This window comes from Dasypus novemcinctus, chromosome 8, assembly GCF_030445035.2.
Source record: "Dasypus novemcinctus isolate mDasNov1 chromosome 8, mDasNov1.1.hap2, whole genome shotgun sequence".
NCBI classification, from domain to species: domain Eukaryota; kingdom Metazoa; phylum Chordata; class Mammalia; order Cingulata; family Dasypodidae; genus Dasypus; species Dasypus novemcinctus.
Genome location: NC_080680.1, coordinates 50,593,202 through 50,612,569, shown reverse-complemented (window position 1 = coordinate 50,612,569; position 19,368 = coordinate 50,593,202). Strand labels below are relative to the sequence as shown.

Genomic DNA, 19,368 nt, shown 5'->3' with positions numbered 1-19,368 from the left:
AAAGAGACTTTGAAGGTTTGTTGTTACAGCAAATGTTTGAATTCAGAGGGGACTGGTGGACATATCAGTAACAGCTCTCATTTTTGTCTGTTGTAACATAAAATATATGTGAGATAAAGTCCAAACTGCAGAATATCCAGGACAGTGGACCCCAGATGATTTGTGTGATGCAGTAGCCAATTGTAGAACTTCTATTTCTGTTTACTTTTTACTCAGGTGCTGCTTTTGAAAATGTTGATTTGTGCAATAAAGAGTTTAGCCCCTAGTGACAATTGCTATGGAAAGAAGTGAGTGTATTTTCTTCAAGTGGGGCTTTTCAAAAAATTTTGGAAGACAATATAGCACATCATAAATGATGTAAAAAAAAAAAAGGAAACATAAGAAAGGAAAGGGGCAGTTAGTTCAGTTAGTGATGGAAACAACAGTGGGCAGAACATGAAAGGCAGAGAAATTCCTGAAAAGATGGCATTTTAATTTGGAGCTTGATTGCACATCAAATTATAGATTAGGCATCACTCCTTTCCCAAGCACTCTCCCTCCACATCTGCCTGCCAGCCCCTTTCCATGCTCTCTCCCCAGGTTTGTTTCTACTCCTTAGTACCTGGCTACCCCTCTGCATTGGAATGTAAAATATATATATTTCAAAAGGCCCTTGTAATGCCTAAACCCAGCAGAGCCCTTTGGTTGTTGTTTTTGTTTGGCATTTCCTTTTGTTTGTGGTATGGGCTATTCATTTGAGGTTACAATTGGTATCTATTAAGTTTGGTATTTAGACAGTTATTCCATCTAGTTTGCTAGTATGTTTTTAAAGACTTCTAACTCCTTTTTTTTTTTTAATCTGCACTTTGTATTTTGAGCATTTTATAGATGTAAAATGAAATGACAGTATTTTATAAAGCCTTTTTCTTGAGGTCTAGAATATATTTTCTAAAAGAGTGACTAGGAGAAAAATATTTTTTTTCATTGCGAGCCTGACACATCTTGGTATGGAAAATGCATAGTACTTTTATTGCTGCAGGAAATTTTCGTACTTTATTATCAAATCACTTTATAATGCCAACTGCTTTTGAAAAATAACCATTGTGTGTCTTCATTTCTTCTTTCAATATGGCCGTGTTGCCTTCAGCAATGTTATAATAAAGTGCACTTGGGCTGGCATATTTCCACCTGGATAACTCTACTGTATGATTCTGTGAATTCACCATCTAATACATTCCTGCCTCCTCTCAATAAGTCAACAAATAACCTTGCTAAAATGTAAACAAAAAGAAAAACACCCTCCATAAAAAAGAAATTGATGGGATACAAAATCAATATGCCTTCAGGTAGTGTAAACATGTGCCTGCATGTTGTTAGCTCACTTACTAACGTGAGAACTTTAGAAATCTATTTTTGGTTAATAATTTCTACTTCTAAGAACACTTACAAATTCTTTGACTCAAAGATACACAAGTACATAATAAAGGATATTGAGTTAAGGATTGACCCTTTGGAGAATTTTTGACTCGTGGGATAAACTTTCATTCATGAATTATTTATTTGTCTAGGATAGTGACTCTCAAATACTTTTATCCAGTGATATCCTTTCATCCTTCCTCCTGCATCCCACCCTTAAGGTTTCCTTCCTCCTTCATTTGTACCAACCCTTATATTGTCCTTTAGCCAACAAAAGGGGAGAGCTTTTCTTTGTATTGTTTATTTCAGAATCAATCCTGGCTTCATCTAAGCTAGTTCTCTCTGTTTAAGTAAGTCAGAAATGATAGAAGCAGAATACTATAGCAAAAAGAAAATTGGCCTGGATTCTGAACCCCTCTTCTGAGACAAACCAACTGGTTTCCTTCTTTCATTGTTAAATGAGGGGAGTGCCCAAGATGATTCGTAACTTTCTTCTGATTTTTGACCATCTAGGTTCCCATCAAGGAGAGGAGTAGATGTGAAAAGGTACTAAAAGTAAAAAGTACAGTATAATTGAATAAAATAAATGTGCAGAGTAAGAGAAGAGGAGATTATTTTTATTATCTTCGATATTTTCCCCATTTACATTTGTTTAGATTGTGTTTCTATTTGGTTTAGTAACCATTCATTTAGGTTCTGCACACAAAACCCAATTCCCCTACTATTTGAGGGGTAAACAGATTTTGAGGGAGATAATGTCTTAGTAATGAAGGCAAAATTGGAAAAATTAAGAGAGAATATTCTTTAATTCCAAGTAACCCTAGCCATTCACAGTGGCCTCTTTCCATTCCACTTTCTGTCTCTGTTGTGGGGAGTTATTTGAAAGAACATTCCTTTGAACTCAATATTCCTTTCCTGAGTCTGTGGTCCCTTGGAGAAGAGCTAAGCTCCCATCACAAGAGATGGGAACCATGTCTGTTCACTGACAGACATCAGTGCAATGTCTGCTCCATTTAACAGTCATTCATTTAATTGGTAACAATATTTATGTTGCCTAAGTCTGTGAACTGGATTTCCCATAAGACAAGCCAATTTTGGTACTAGATTAGGACAAAAAGGGAAATTTGGGTGTCATCCACAGTGTATTGACTTCCATGCCCAGAAATTCAATTCTGTTTTGAGTTATATATTAAAACTGCACTAGAAACATCTATAATTGGTAGACTTAAAAGACAATTTACTAGAAATAGGCATTGAAAATATTGCTATTTTTTTTAATTTGAAAATTTTCCTTCTCAACCTGGGTACTGTTGACATTTTGGGTTGGGTAATTCTTTGTTGTGGAGGACTTCCTAAGCATTGTACGATTAGCACACTGCCAGTAGCATACTCCTTCCATTGTGAAAACGAAAAAGTCTCTCCAGATATTTCCCCTTGTTTGAGAACCACTGGTTTACAAGTTTGATCACTCTGAAGGCGCAGCTCTAGATATACCATCTGTGACTAGGCAAAATAGGTTTTTGTGAGCTCTGGCAATGAAATATGTAAAAACAATTAAAAAGCCCTTCATTTTGTTTTAAAATAATGGTAAAGGGGAAAAAAATCAATGCTAGGTTAAGGACAGCAGATAAAGTGAATGCAAAGAAATTGCATTTCATAGTAAATAAGTAAAATATACCATGTAATGCAAGACTTCATTTCCACTCTGAATGAAGTGGAAGTAATAATGAAGAATTGATGGAAATAAAACAAAATAGACATAATAATTAAAACTTTATTATCTATACTGTATTTTAAAAATCTACATGTGTTTTAAATAGAAAATATTTTGCATGCATGAAAAAAAAGCCCTCTTTTAATTTATAAGATAATGAAAAAGAAAGTCAGTTAGTATATACTGAGTGTGGAATGATGGTTTCACATTACTTTAGAAATGTCCCCTAACAAAAATAATAGAATCTGTGTTCTTTCATTTGGATGGGAAATGGCCGGGTTGTGTATGTATCCATACTGATTTTTCTCAGTCTACTGATTTTTCTTTAAGAGTGTCTTTTTGGAAAAATGGAACAAATAACATGGTCCCAGCATGCTAGATAGATTTGTATTTTAACTTTTCTATTGCTGAATTCAACTAATGTCACATAAGACTAGATAGACTTTATCATATATAGCAATCATAAAGAAATTAGATGCTGTTTTCTAAAGCTATCCTTTTCAAATCAGAATTATAGTTTCGTTTATATGGGAAAAATAGGTAGGCAGGGTGATGAGGGTCTTTTTACCCTCCCTATCTGTTCATTTTTCATTGTATAACTCATTTTTACCTCCTGAAAGAGAAAGGAATTATCAAAGTTACTAATGTTATTTTGCTCTTTCTGAAACTAACTTTTATGTTTGCCTCAAATGTAAAATGATTTGAAATCCTTTAGATACAGAGATGCTATCGATAGTTATTTGGAAAATGAATCATACTATCTGAAATTCAAACTAAAAAGCTATTGGTTTTTCTTTCTAGATATTTGAACTAAACATATAAAAAGGTTTTTTAAGGTAGCCATGTTGATAGAAACTGTTTTACTCTTCAGACAGTCTTATAATTCAGTTGATTTCTCCAAATAACTGCTTCATGCTCACTAATAGTCACTTGATATCTTCTTATTAAGCTATAACCTCAACCCAAAATAAGATGATTGAATTATTACTTTGTATTTTATGTAAGAACTCAAAAGCTCTCCCTTCATTTTTTTCCCAATTTACTGTCAAGAAAACATGTTTAGAGCAAAACAGAGAAAAATTGAGAGCTTTTTATATGGTGTGCTATTATGTGAAAGTATAATTTTAAGGAGTTTCGAGTTTTTCTCATAAAAATAATTCCTTCTATTCTTTGGGTGTGGGTATTATATCCAGAAATGTATTGGACATGCAGTTACCTTTCAGTGTTTAATTTAATAACTGTCTTCTATTGCCCTTCCTTTACTGAGCAATGTTTTCTGTAGTTGACATTGAAGCATTTATTGCTGTATGTATTAATATTTTAAAATGTATGTTCAATATCCCTCACCAATATGGATTAATTGGATATGGCCATTTCATAAAAACTCTATAAATCATTTCACATGGGTGTTTAGAAGTACACTTGCCTTTCTTGTCTATGAATGTGTCATGTCTTTGCTGCCAGAAGGGTGCATTTCTATTATATGCCAAATAGGTTTTCAGTAGTGAGAAAAGCAACCCTTCTAGCTATGATATGAAAGTCCAAATTTCACACATTTTTCCTTCTAATAGCAATATTTCCATTTGGACATTTTCCACTGATACACTTAGCCTCTTATTGATTCCCACTTAGCATTCTATGAACTAGTTTATGTATATCTGTATATCTATATATTTGGCAGGATAAGAGTAGGGATGGGGAAGTGAGTGACCTAAATATTAATTGGACTTCCTCACATAATATAGCGAATCTCTGGAGACTGATTATTAGGAAGCCAAGGACCAGAAGGATTGAGAATTCCACCCTCGTTGTTTTGTTCTGCAACCCAGAAAACATTGACTTTGGTTACAGCTGTGTTGACCAGTGCTGTTGAAACACTGTGCTGTGAGTGTTGGTAGCCACTAGCCACATTGGGTGTTTGAAGTTAAATCTGTTAAAATCAAATAAAATACACATATTCTTCTTCAGCTGCATTAGCTGTATTTAATGTACTCAGTTACTGGACAGAGCTAGTGGCTACTGTTGTTGGACAGTGAAGACAAAGTGCATGTCCATCATTGCAGAAATTTCTCTTGGACAGTGCTAGAAGACTCCTATACCATGGTAGACTATTTAGGGGGCTCTCTTCTGTTGAAATACTGACATGTATAAGTGAAATATAGAAGGTTTATTTTTCTTTTCTCTCTTTTCATGCCCATGTGATGTAACTCTATGCTGAGGGCACAGGGGATTCATAGAGTGCCACCTCCCGCAGGCTTCCATCAGTCTTCCTATAGGCTCCAGGCCCCCTAGTTTCAGCCGGAGCTTTGGTCTGTTTTACAATTTGGAACTTCCTGGTAACACATCTTTTGTACAAATGGCTTCTTCTCTTAAATAATTGGAAACCTGTTCTGTGGATTTATGGGGGCCTGGTTGGTTTGGGAGGCTGGTTAAAAGAAGTTACAGCATTTGGAAGCTTCCTTCTCCATATACCAGTTTCACAATATAATGAATATCTATATGGATTTATGCTCAGGTTTAATATCGTTAGATGTATTGCTTCTCAAATGTCTAGAACTGAATGTAAGAGTTTGTTGTAAGACAGAAAAAAGAGAACTTTAGAGATAAACTTAATAATATCTGGTGTTCTATAGGGACATTAGTAGTTTTATTTTTAAAGTTTTTATAAAGAACTTCCATTTCTTTAATGCTCAGTTCTTTCCCTTTCTCTCCCTGTTTTCAGGATAATGATTTGGTTTCCTAGCTCCCTTATAAATTGACCAATGAAATTTTTAAAAATTATTTTAAAAATTAAGAACTCATGAATTTTAATATAGTATGTTTCAATTCATGGAAGCTGTTTTCTTTTTGCCACTGAGGTTTACCCACATTTGAATGATAGGAGCCTCTTTCCCTTGGCCCTATTTTTAGCTATAACCTAGTAGTCCCTGAAAGCTTCCTTGCTTCCTGGTATGACAATATGTTCCAGACTCACTTTGTATGTTTTGTACTGAAAATCTACATTCAGTCATTTCTCAGAGATTCTCTCTTGATCTTTTAAAAAGAATAAAGGGCCTGTTTTGCTTTCTTTCTTTTCTTCTTCTTTTAACCCAGACTGCACAAACACATATCAACAGTACAGAAAGATGAAAAGAAAAAAATCCTCAGCATCCATCTTGGTTTAAATGTGTATATAGTTAACACAGAAGACTGTTAGACTATTGAATGGAAGAGAAAGAGGGTTGGATAAGTGTCCATTTGTATGATCACTTAAAACAGTGATTAGTTAAGGTTTTTAGTGAAGTGCACTCTTTATTGTTCCATGTGAAATTGTACTGAACTGCCAGCTTTTCCAACCATATGTGTGCATAAATACAAAATTAAATATTAAGTTAACTAGAAATCAACAAAACTTTTGTTTCCAAGGCTTTTGTGCTATGAGAAATGGGAAGCCAGAATTGTTGTATTTTAATTTTTGACTCATAAATAGTTCAGTTTTATCTGTGTGTCCTATTGATGAAATAGAGAAAGAGTAAAGTATGTAAGAATCTAAGAGTTCGCCTCTTCTGAGAGCTGTTGGACATAGGCAGAGATAATTGTGATTGAAGCTGAGATGTGATACCTTTAATATCTACGACACCTTTTCCTTGCTCATTTCATTGTTGAGAGCTTGACAATCCTTACCATAAGCTAATAGAAACAACTTGTAATAGTCATTCATTCTCATATTATTTGTACTTTAAATGTTTCCTTAACAATCCATTTCCCATATTTTCTCTGAAATTTGAAGTCCATGTTACTGATGCCAATCAGCATTTTCCTTTTGGCAGAACTTCCTTATAATAAAGAAGATATGGAGTGAAGATTGGGTGAACATCTAGAATAGGTTTTATCTTCACACTTTTCCCATCTCCTTTTATTGTATCTTAACTAAGGACATAGTTCATTTAAGTATAAACATGTATATTCATATCTGCATACATTTCTGAGTGCTAGATCCTATCACTCTTCCAAATCCAAAGGTAACATTTGTAGGTTCATTCAGAAGAATTTGGTTTAGTAGGAGGAAAATCCAAATCATCCTTTTCCTGAGAGCATTTCCTAGGTCTCCATCTCTGTGATTGCACAGACTTATTCTGTAGCAGTTGGCTCTGATACGCTTGCACAGACACAAATTGAGTCCGACAGGACTGATGTCTCCTGGACTTTGCTGTCATTTGAAACACTGGCATGAGGATGGGAGCGATGAAGTGGGTATGAGTGGGGGGAAAGAGCTGATTCCTTTAGCACTTTTCACAGGGAGTTTTGAGATTTTTAACATTTGATAGCTGTGGGCTGCTTGATAAGTTGTTTTCCAGATGAGATTGATAACAATAGCTGATTCAGAACAGCTGGCTGGTTTTTGGTTTCAAGTAGATGTGTTGTTTCAGCGTTCAAGCTTCTTCTTCGTGCCACCCAGAAATCTGTTAAAAAGACAAAAAAAAAAAAGCTATCTAGTGGATGGTAATTAGAATGATTTTCACTCTTCCTTTTATCTTTCCTGTATGCAAACCACTCATGCATAGTAATGAAAAAGATAATATCTTTTAAAATTTTTATTTTCATGCTCAGGATCAGTTTCAGAAAAGACACACTATAGTATCTGCATTACAATTCTTTTTAAAGTACATGTTATTTTAATGGATTAGGCTATTTCTGGCTATCTCTAGTATTTCCTGTCAAGGATTTTGTATGTGTTTAAAATAGCCCAATATACAAAAATTAAAGGAATACTGTTTCATTTTCCCAATGAATTTTGATAGTCATTCTCAATGATACGGCAGCAATAGTATTTGGTGTACTCTGTATTTTTTTTATTTTTATTAAGAGCCTACTCTGTATAAGATGCTGTGTTAGATTTATTGAAGGTTCTAAAGGAATAATTATTTATCACTTGAAAAGTCATGCTTCAAATTATTGCTTGGAGCCAATCAGTCATTGCTTCCCGTCATGTCCATTCCCACCAGGACCACCATCACTCTTTCATGGCCTGTATTACTTCTCACCTGGGACTCTTGCTATGGCCTAATAGCATTCTCTAAATCATTCCACTTTCAGCTGCCTGTTAATCTTCCCAAAAGCTGGTTCCATGTTGTTCCTCTGCTCCAAAACATTAAATAGCCTTTTTGTGGTTTGTTGAATAAAAGCTGGTTGACTTAGATTGACATTCAAGGCTGTCCATTACCTCTTTTTTTAAAAGCCTGAATCATTTTTCTTTTTTTTTTTTTTTGCCCATCATTTTCTGGTTTCTTAATGCAGCCATTACTCCAACTCAAAGTATAGTTCCTGGATCAGCAGCATCAGCATCACTCAGGAACATGTTAGAAAGCAAAATTTTGGACCCTACCTCAGACCCACCAAACTGCACACTCTGGGGGTGGTGTCCACCTATGTTTTAACAAGACCTCCAAGTGATTCCGATGCATGCTGACACCTGGGAAGCCCTCCTCCAGCCCAATGAGGCAACGCACCTTTTCCAAGGTACCTTCACTGCCATGGCCTTGCACAGAATGGTTGGAAAGCCTTTCCCTCATGTCATTAAATTCCTGCTTTAGACATTCATGGTCCAGGCTGAGGCACTGCTTTTTCCATGGTGCCATTCCTGATCCTAACTTTTACGGTAACTTGCACTATTTATCTGTTGTCGCTGTCTTATTTTCCCTACTAAATTGTAAACTCCTCAAGGACAGGATCTAACCCATCCTTATAACTTGCAACATATTGTGCTTTGTGGCACTTTCTGATACCTTACACGCAGTAGGCTTCTGAAAATAGTTTGTAGCTCATTGATTTTACCTAGAAGGTTGAGGAAACTAAGCCCTTGCCCGGGAGGCACATAGAAATCCTGTTAAATCATAAAGGTCTGTGCTAACTATTGTTTTGACTTATTGAAGCCAAACTAGATTTGAATGTTGATGTGACTACTGGGGAGAAGCCAAATGTACTAGTGTAAAAAATTCTAACCTCTACTGTTTAGCTGGAGAAATTGAATTAGGCCCCTCATTTGACCTGTGCCAAGAAAGCAGCTTCCATTGTTCTGCCAATAAGAGGCTTTTATCTGTCATGATAGAACGACTCTTAAATCTCTCTTACAAAATTGGTGTGCTTTCTTCCACTGTTGTATTCTCATAATGTTTCATCAGAGTGACAATTCCTTCTCCATAGTGTGTTGCCTAAAAGGTGGCCCAAGGAGAGAATGAAACACAAGGTGGTGCACTTTAGGATAGCCTGAAAATGGGAACAAGATAACCTAGGGCTCCCATGTTTTACCAGCCAGGTTGTTTCCTTCCTAGTACAGAGGCATGATGGTTACAATTTATTGTGTATTTATCATGGTTTGTGTCTCTTAAGGTGGTTGTGATGAAACAGGAGGAATAGAGAGAGAAATCTAAAATGTCTTTACGTTTTCTCCCCCTTCCTTTCTCTTCCTCTCCCCTTGCAGGCTCTGAAAGTGTTCCAGCTGAAATATCAGACCCGACTGACTTGCTGCGGCTTCAGAGGCAGTGATTCCAAGCTGCCCCAGCATGCTGCTGCCAAGCTGGAGGATGGTGCACGGAGCCAGGCCGCTGCTGCTGCTTCTCGCTTTCTTCCTCCGCGCAGATGCTGAGAGTAAGCCATTCTCCCCTTCTCTAGGGGGCTGTGACTGTAATGAATGGTTTTGTTTGCAGTTGGCACCAGGCTCGGGGCCTCTGAATACGTTTCCTTTGGAAGTAAATCCTGAGACACTGTGGGATCCTCTTTGGCTACCAGCCAGCCTTTGAAAGAGATTATTGATGTGACTTCCTTACCATTTCCTCTCCTCCTTAATGCCTCTTTTCTTGTGCATCTAACTGCTCCTACTGTTGTTTTTTTTTTTAATACCTCGTACAGCCTGGTGGCAATGATATTATGAAACCAAAGATATAACTCAAACAGAGGTTAACCAGTTGGTGGTGCCAATAAGTAAACATTATTCAGACCCATTAGAAATTTCTTTAGTTTTCTGGATATTTCTAAGTTTAGAAAAATGCACAGTGTCACATTTAACCCAATTAAACTGCCAAGCCCCTTGTAACTGTCATAGCAGCTGTTCTAATGTACTCTTTCCAACAGCTGTTGTCTAGTACCGTATTCAAACAAATCAAGCAAAACTGACAACTTTGTGACTGGATAGCGGATGCATGAGTGTGAGGAGAATTCTATGGAGTGCAGATACCCAAGTCCAGGTTACTGGGCTTGATTTATGAAATTGAGATTTTGGTCAATTAGCTTGCCAATTAATGAGAAGATAATATCTCGTTCATAATTAGGAAATCATTAGGTCTACCTTGTTTATATATGTTTCTTTCCCCATCTACCCTGTGACCCTTTGGAAGAGATGGCACTGGAAAAAGGCATGTCTCAGGCTTGTACTCCTTAACATTTCTAGTTTCTTCGTAGTGATTTAGTTCATATTGGAGTTGGCCATTCTCTTTGAGAGTCCCCTGGTTCTATTAAAATGAATAACATCTGCAGCTATTAACTTTTCCCTCCATTGTCTATTCCAGTGAGATTAAATTGATTCATATAAACGATGTTTCAAAGACAAGGATTCTGTGTCATCTTGGCCCCTACCTATTAATTGCACTTAAGCAAGAATTCCCTCAATAGCTGCCAATCTCCTTGTTTAAATAGGGCCTCTCTTTTCTAAAGAAAGCTTTGAGGAGCAAAAGAAATTACATTAATAATAGGATACATATGGAACATGCATGTTTTAAGCACAATCACTCTCTGGTTAATAATGTATAGTCTCCTAATTAGCACTTGGGAGTGCTGGTATAAGGTGGAGCCAAGGAATTTCTAGCATAATGCCAGGAAATAATTAATTGGGAAGAGACCCAAATGTAAGATGCTCTTGTTATTTTAAAGCTGTTTATGTCAAAATCTATTTTAAAATTGAAATCTAAATTTACTTCTCTTAAAAAAATGAGGCATATGGCTTTATTTTTCTGTTTTGGCTAGAGTGAAAAAGCAAGTGATTTTACAATTTGTTAATTTTTGGCAAAGGCATTGTAAGACCTTGGGAACCCACTTTAGTATCAGATAGTATCTTATAGAGATTTTCCTAAAGTTACAAGATACAGGGATCATGTATCCATAAAGTTATCCTTTCAGATAAGTAAAAATGTTCTTCTGCTGAGGTAATGCACTTTTGTTTATTTCTCTGTTGCAAAGTGGTAGGTAGGCAGATGTTGAGATTTTAGCAAGATCTTAAAAAATTGTTTTAAAGAATGACTGATGTCACAGATCTTTAGCTTCTCTTCCTTAACTTCCTCTCCCTCCTCTCCTCTCTCTTGCTATCCTCCTTTATCCCACTTCTGATAGGGTAAAAGTCCTACAAAAGAGATCACAAAGGCCCTTCCTTGCTAGCAATTTTTAGTAAAATTTAGATATTTACCATGTTATTTATTTATGTGCTGCTGGCTTACAAGCCGCAAGATGTAGAATCCATTCTTTCCTGTTCTCTTCCCCTTCCCATTGCTGCACAGAAGAAGGAACAGGCTTTTTCTTTGACAAATGATTTTGTTTAGTTTTGCCTTTGTCTACTTAGCCTTGATTAAGAATATTTTCTCTTTAACTGATTCATTTGGCACTGTTGAATGGCATGTGTATCCTAAGAGTTCCTGGCAAAAGAGGAAAAATTAGCCATATTTTTTAGGTACATTTTAAAAAAGGAAAGAACATCCATTAGTAATCTATTGGAGAATAATTATGTTATGTGAAAGCATGTGTTAGAGTTGGAGGTATAATGGTAGTCATGAGGGAAAGTTTGAGGAACTGTTGGTGAATGATAGCTTGATGATAGCCTATTAAATTATGTCCCTGCCTTCTGTTGAAACACAGACAAAAATCGAGATATAAGTAACACTAAAGCAACATTTGATTTCTTCGTTATCACATAACGATAGTATTTCTTAAGCTTCCATTACCTGGGCTACTTGTTTATTTTACTATGCTTTCCTTGGCACATATTGCTGTATTTGTTTTTCCTTTTACCTAGCTATTTATGTTTTCATTTAAGGGTTCAAGAGACATATTTCAAAATTTAATGTAAATCTACTAATGTTCGGGCCATTTACTACTCTGAAATAATGTGTTTTTTTTTTTTTAATTTATTTTTTCTCCTCTTTTGAAAAGGAGTACTAGTATGGGGGTAGGGTGGAATGGAATGGAAAGAAGCCACTCTAGTTTACTGTGTTAATTTAATGTGTTCAACTTACTCCCTTTTGAAATGATTAACTCCAAATTGCTGATGAGTGAGGGTTGCAATCTGCTCTGCAGAATGTCATAGCAAAGTCTTGGGTGTAATGTTGAATTAAATAGGAGAGCTCTTAGGAGTACTGGTTCAAACCCAAGTTGAGAAATTGTGATAATTCAGCAGAAAATTACAGTGTTTGCCGTTGCCAACTTAAAATGCCCTACAGATCCCAACTATTATCGTAAAAGGCCAGGAATATGTATGGATCTCATTTCTTCTCATTCCTTTGTCTTCAGTGCTCGAAATGATTTTGCTTGTTTCTTGAATGCATTTATGGATTGGGGAGTGGTGGTTTCAGAAAGGGCCAAGAGTATCTTCTGTACGAGCACTGTGATAGCTCTTTCTCATGCAGGCCAATCAGTTGTCTGGGTTAGATTTGTGGTCTGATTGAGGTCAATTCAGTGGTAACTTGCATACAAACATGCATGCACATTAAAGATGAATTTAGAGTATGTTATATTAGTGGAATCTTGAGGTGAATTTTCTTTTGGTTGAGTGTTCATAATAGCTTCTGGTAGTTTAATTTTTAGCTTTAGTTTGCTATTTATCTTTTTTTTCTTAGCTAGATGAAGGCCAAGAACCTGCTGTTAGCACCTTTTGTTAGACCAGTTTCACTCTAATGAAACTGCTTACAGTTTACTGTTACATTCCTGATCCGAGTTTATGCTTTGGCCACTGTAATTGGAACTGAGTATTGACTGGCTCACTATGAGAAACACAACTCCTGATGGTTTAATTCTTCAAATGGTTTAGTTCATCCATTTGCTTTTTGCCATTTTTGGTGAACTTGACCTCTTTTTCCTTTCTTATTCTTAAGGAACCTTGGTATAGTTCCTACATACTGTATTTATTTCCACTCTGAAAACTATTTACTTTTTAATAATTTTTTTGTTTATATTCAGTGACTCTTTTGTATTTCTTTGGTGTTGGAGAACAGACTGACATCTGTGCTGTGAGATAATCATTTTTACCTTAAGTATGTACTGCTGGGCATCTTAGAGTGATGGTTAAGAATATAAGCTCTGAAGCCAGAGTCTTGGTTTTGAATTCTAACTGTAACTTTATAAAGTGGAGCAAGGTAACTCATGCTCTTTGCCTTAGTTTCCCTATCTTTAAAATGTGGATGATAGTGATGATGATGGATACCTACTCTTCAGTCTTTGTGAATCTTATTAGTTAATATAAAACAGATAGATTGGCAGGTGACATATATTAGGTATTCAGTAAATGCTGTTATTCTATCATAGTCAACACATTTAGCAAATATTTTATTGAGCATTTGTGTTATTGTGCTAAAATTCCTTTATTTGACTTAAAAATATCAAAATTAGGTGATTGAAAAACCAGGCTTCCTGGCAGCATTTTAGTGTCTTCAACTTGATTCTCTATAAAGTCCTATGCATAACAGATTTTTATAAACTCTTGCCCGCAGTGATTAAACTTCCTCTGAAGATCAAGAGGGGGGAATATGAAGCATATCTGCTTAAAGCTTCTTTCTTAAAATTACCAATTTAAACTTAATTTGGCTTCATCTAATGAACAATGGAAGACACTCCATCTTGTTGTTCTATTGCTTTTTTGGAATGCACCTTTTTGAACTGCTCAGAGGAAGGCGATATAGATAATCACTGTAAGCAAAACCACAGTAATTTGTTGGGCTGATGATCCAGAAAGCTGGAGATGGAGATGAGCATGGTGAGGAAGAGAGTGGGTGGTTGCTGAGTTATTCTGGGTGGCCAGGAATTAGTTTCTAAAGGAAAAGTGAAAAGACGGGATTGAACAGCAGAGCAAATGGTTTCACTGGCATTTTATAGAAATCACTGTTGAAAAATAACCTAGGTCAGGTAATGAGATCTTCCAAAATTAAGTTACGAATGGAAAGGATGCCTTTCCTATGTCATTAAAATGTATACCTTCCTGGAGGCAGAACCAGTTCATACTTGGAACATTCATATCCCTTTTAAAAAGAATTTTTTGTTTTTAGATTATTAGTTTTTTGTTTGTTTAGTTGGTTGGTTTTGTTTTGTATTTTTTTTTTGTTTGTTTTTTTTACCAAACCATTCAACCGTTTTGAATAGATAAATTACTTGGGTGATAAAAATGTTCTAACATTTGATTGGGGTGATAGTACTAATTGGGTATCATTACACCAATATCATTGAATTGTATGCTTCAAATGAAAGGTGAATAAAAAGGAAAATTGTTGCTTAACCCAGCTCTTTGATTAGAGTCCCTTTGGTATATGCAACCTAAAAGGAATTTTTTTCCATCCAGTCCGAACAGGGGTTCTTAACCTTTACTGTCCCATGGACCCCTTTGCCAGTCAGGTGAAAACTTCATACCCCTTACTAAGTCCACACTATACTGTATATTATTTAATAAATATTATCATACCCTCACCAACACATCCCCACAGGAGTAATGTTGGGGTTTTTAAAAATTTAAATTCAAGCTTGTGGATCCCTTATTAAGAACCCCTGAGTTGAAGTAAGCCTTGCTCATTTATGAGAGAAAGGTGAAAGCCAGTTTGTTTACCATGTTTATCAATGCCTTGCTTAGTTTCTTTTTCCTGAATTTACAGAAGTGTGGAAAAAATAAACGCATTGCTTTTCTCTTCTTCTAGCCTTCACTTTCACATTAGCAACTCAAGCTATCTGCACACACAAAAAATATTCCAGCTATTTGACTGACCTTTTAGCCCGTTTTGAAGTTCCTGAAGCCTTTCTTTATTAATTGTTCCCAACAAATCTGTACTTACCTACTAAGGTTAAGGATATGCCACAAAATCAGCAAATGTGTATACATCAAATCACTTCATTGAGTGTAGTGAGACTTCTTTTTATAATCCAAAGCATGGCATATTTGTTCTCTCTGATCTCTTTTTGTGATGAGGCTCTATGCTTTAAGATTTGAAGTATATCTAAAATACTTGTGAGATAGCTCTTGTTATTGTTAGTAGCCTCCATTTGATACTACCGTTTTATGACTTCCTCATTTCTTTCCCTCTGCCTTCTTAATGTCTGTCTTCCTCATTCAACTACTGTTTACCTGATCCATTTTAGACAGCCTTAGTTTATTTGGGGCCCTGGGTCCTCCTGGCCATGAGATGACATGCTTCAAATAATTAGAAAAAACTCCAAAAGAGGGTCTTAGTGAAATGAAAAGTATAGGTGATTGGATGGAAAAACCATTTTAAGACCAATTACCTCACCTATAATTTTGTATTCTCTCTTTCTTCATTCTGCTTTAGCTTTTCTTAGTCTTTTACTAATATATTTTTGTTTGCATACACGTGTGCATATGTGGGTGAGGGTGTCTGCTGGATGGAAAGATTTGTGCAAAATGATGGGGATAAAAGATGTTGAGCAGGTGTGGTCCAACAACAACATGTAATCTACAGATTTTATCAATTACTTTTCAGGAGTCTCAAGCAATATTCTCAGACTTACTCTCTAGGCAGGAAATAGTACTTAAGAATATGGGCTCTGGAGCTGGAGTGCCTGGGTTCACATCCTGCCTCTGCTGTGTAGTTATTCTGACCATGGACAAGCTACAGATATTTTATCTGCCTCTATATCTGTAAAATGAAGAGAAAAACAGTGCATACTTCATATACTTATCATACGGATTAAATACACAACTGCTTACAAAGCATTTTGAGCAATGAGATTACATATTTACTAAATGCTTTTTTTCCTCATAAGCTTACATGATTTCCAAATTAGAAGCATCTATGTTTAGGTTTTTGTTGGTACTTATTATCCCATTAACTTCATATTTTGAGCATTGATGAATGGCTGATTCATGTATCTAATTATCCCCTTAAAACATGTTTATTGGTCACATATCAGGTACCAGGCATTGAGTTAATTACTAGAGAAACAATGGTGAGAAAAAGAGATGTGATTCCTGCCCCGAAGGGCTTTAAGTCTAGTAGGATAGACAAATATTTAACATTAATGTGAAAAATTTACATTTTCTGTGATAAGTGTTATGAGAAGAAAACATCAAGCTAAGTGGCTCATATATTCAGAAAAGTAACACAAAGCTTTCCTGAGAGGATAGTTAAAAAATTTTTTTTTAGACTCACAAGAAGTTGCAGACATTTTACAGGGAGTTGCTGTGTACTCTTCACCCAGCTTTCCCCACTGATAAAATATTTCATAATCACAATACGTTATCAAAACCAGGGAATCAACATTGTTACGATACTGTCGACCAAACTATAGACCTTATTTGGATTTTACTAGTTTCTACATGTACTCATTTGTACATTTATATAGTTTAGTTAAATTTTATACATGTATAGATCTTAAAGAAATATTTTTTGAGCCGATATCTACTGGATTACTAGACGCTAACTACACCTATGAGAGAACTTTTAAGGTGAGGGAAGAACATGCTCATAAACTCTAGAGATAGGGATAATTTGGTGCCTTTTTTTTTTTTCCAGGTTCCAAGGGCTGGGGATTGAACCCAGGACCTTGTATGTGGGAAGCCAGCGGCAACCCCTTAGCCACATCAGCTTCTCTGGTTTGAACTTTTGTTAGTTCTGCTTGTTGTTCATTTTTTTGTTCTTTTCAGGAGGTGCCGGGAACCGGACCAGGGATCTCCCATGTGGGAAGCAGGAGCTCAATTGTTTGAGCCACATCTGCTCATAATCTGGTGTTTTTTGAGATTAAAAGATCTAGTTTGGCTGGATCCCGGACAACTAAGAGAGAGGATTCAAACAAGACTAGAGAAGTAGCAGAGACTGGCTGATGCAAGGTTTCATATATTTCTTTAAGGATCTTGGTTTTTATTCTAAGAACAGTGCAAATCACTGGCTGATTTTTAAGCAGAATGACAGGAGGAGATGTGCATTTTATTTTATTTTATTTCATATGTGTATATATGTTTTTAATTTTTAAAGATACTTAGATTACATAAATGTTACATAAAAAGATAGGGGGTTCCCATATGCCCAGCTCCGTCCTCCTCCCACATCTTCCCACATTAACAACATCCTTCTTTATTGTGGTATAGTCATTGGAATTAACACATTTTGGAGCATTGCCACTAAGCATGCATTATAGTTTATGTTGTAGTTTACACTCTTTCCTACGTAATTCTATAGGTTATGGCAAGATATATAATGGCCTGTATCTGTCATTGCAGTGTCATTCAGGACAATTCCCAAATCCTGAAAATGCTCCCATATTACACCTGTTTTTCCTCTCCCTGTCCTCAGATCCTCCAGTAGCCACAGCCTCCACATCAATGATATAATTTCTTCCATGGGTAGAATCACCATTAGTCTATAGTAGAATACAGTAAGCCTACTTTAGTCCATAGCTCATTCCCCAGTCCTGAGGATTCTGGGATGGTGATGCCCACTTCACCTCTAATTGAGAGCGGGCTTGATCCCATACGGCTGATGGTTGGAACTCTCTTACTTGAAGTTGTAGACTCTTGGTTCCTTTGTGTGGTGGTTGTCCATCATCTCCTCCTTGTTAGTTGTCCTGGGTGTGAGTCCACTGAGCTGGAGAGTAGGTGTTGCAACCCCGTTGAGATTCAGGACCCAGTTGGCATATGGGCAGTGCAAAGATTTAAGTCTCTTGGATGTATATTTACCAATTCGTACTAATTATAGGTTTAGATAGAAGGGACAGTAGAGCCATGTGTAGGGAAACCACAACTGAGTCCAACTCCGTCACACTGGGGAGCATAAATTCCAAAGTAGGACCCACTAGCAAGGCACCAGACTCCTGAGCTGTCTGCCCTGACTGTAAGTGCTTGTGTTTAATGTTATTGAGATTTTGAGTAAGATTAAGATTGTAAGGTTTGTCTTGGATGTTTTTTGTTTGTTTGTTTACCCTTTTTTTTTTCTTACTTTTTAAAAGCTACTTCTATTACATAAATGTTATCGAGAATATATAGGGGATTCCCATATGCCCCGCTCCCCCCATCTCCCACATTTTCCCACATTAGTAACATCTTTTATCAGTATGGTAAATTCATTGCAATTGATAAACACATTTTGGAGCAATGCCACTAAGCATGGATTATAGTTTACATTATAGTTTACACTCTCTCCCATTCGACTCTGTAGGTTATGGCTGGATATATAATGGCCTGTATCTGTCATTGTAATGTCATTCAGGATGATTTGCAAATCCTGAAAATGACCCCCTATTTCACCTGTTTTCCCTCCCCCTAACCCCAGAACATCCATGGGTCATTGCCTCTACAACAATGATATTTCTTCCATTGCTACAATCACAATAAGTCTATAGTGGAATACTAGTAAGTTTATTTTAGTCCACAGTTTGCTTCCCAATCCTGAGGACTCTGGGATGGTGATGCCCACTCGCCATTAATTGAGGTGACTTTGATCCCATATACCCAAGGGATGGGGAAGGTGTGCATTTTAAAAAGATCTGGTTACAGGGTAGAGACAAGTTTTGGAGTCAGGCCAGCCAGAGTGGCTGTGAGATCTGCTAAGAGGTTAGTGGGAGCAGTTATGGGGAAGACATGGTACAGGGGACCAGGGTGATGGGAGGTTAGAGAGGCTTGATGGTCTTGGCACTTAAAAAATAATTTTAATTGATTTTAGTGAAGAAACATTCTCCTAAAACTCAACAACCAACAGATTATTATAATTTTGAGTAAAAGAGAACCAAGCTAAAAACAGACCTAACATATTATTCCTTCCTTCCCCTTCTTTTTTGCCATTAAGAGAATATGTTTAATATGTTTACAAAGGAGGGAGAGAAAAAACCCAATAACCTCAAAATGCTTATATAGGAGAAAGAAAAATAGTTTTGATTGTTTGAAAAGGACATTTGAACTTTGCAGCTATAATGATTTCAGGTGGATACCCAGAAAACCCCTCTAAATTCCGTAAATGTCCTTTAAAAGGACACTTAAATCACATCATTTAATTTAAAAGTAATAATAATCCATTTGTAAATGCCTGCTACGT

At 36.2% G+C, this 19,368-nt stretch overlaps 1 protein-coding gene across 16 annotated transcripts in view; it reads left to right on the top strand.

The window, feature by feature from the left end:
• Positions 1 to 19,368, top strand: part of PTPRD (protein tyrosine phosphatase receptor type D) — a 537,728-nt gene that overhangs the window by 113,615 nt on the left and 404,745 nt on the right. For all 16 annotated transcript variants that reach the window (XM_058301839.2, XM_058301846.2, XM_012519131.4 and 13 more), the window contains exon 2: positions 9,570 to 9,736. In XM_058301839.2, the coding sequence (XP_058157822.1) occupies positions 9,652 to 9,736 (85 nt within the window). In that variant the 5' untranslated portion in view covers positions 9,570 to 9,651. The remainder of the gene's footprint in view (positions 1 to 9,569; positions 9,737 to 19,368) is intronic.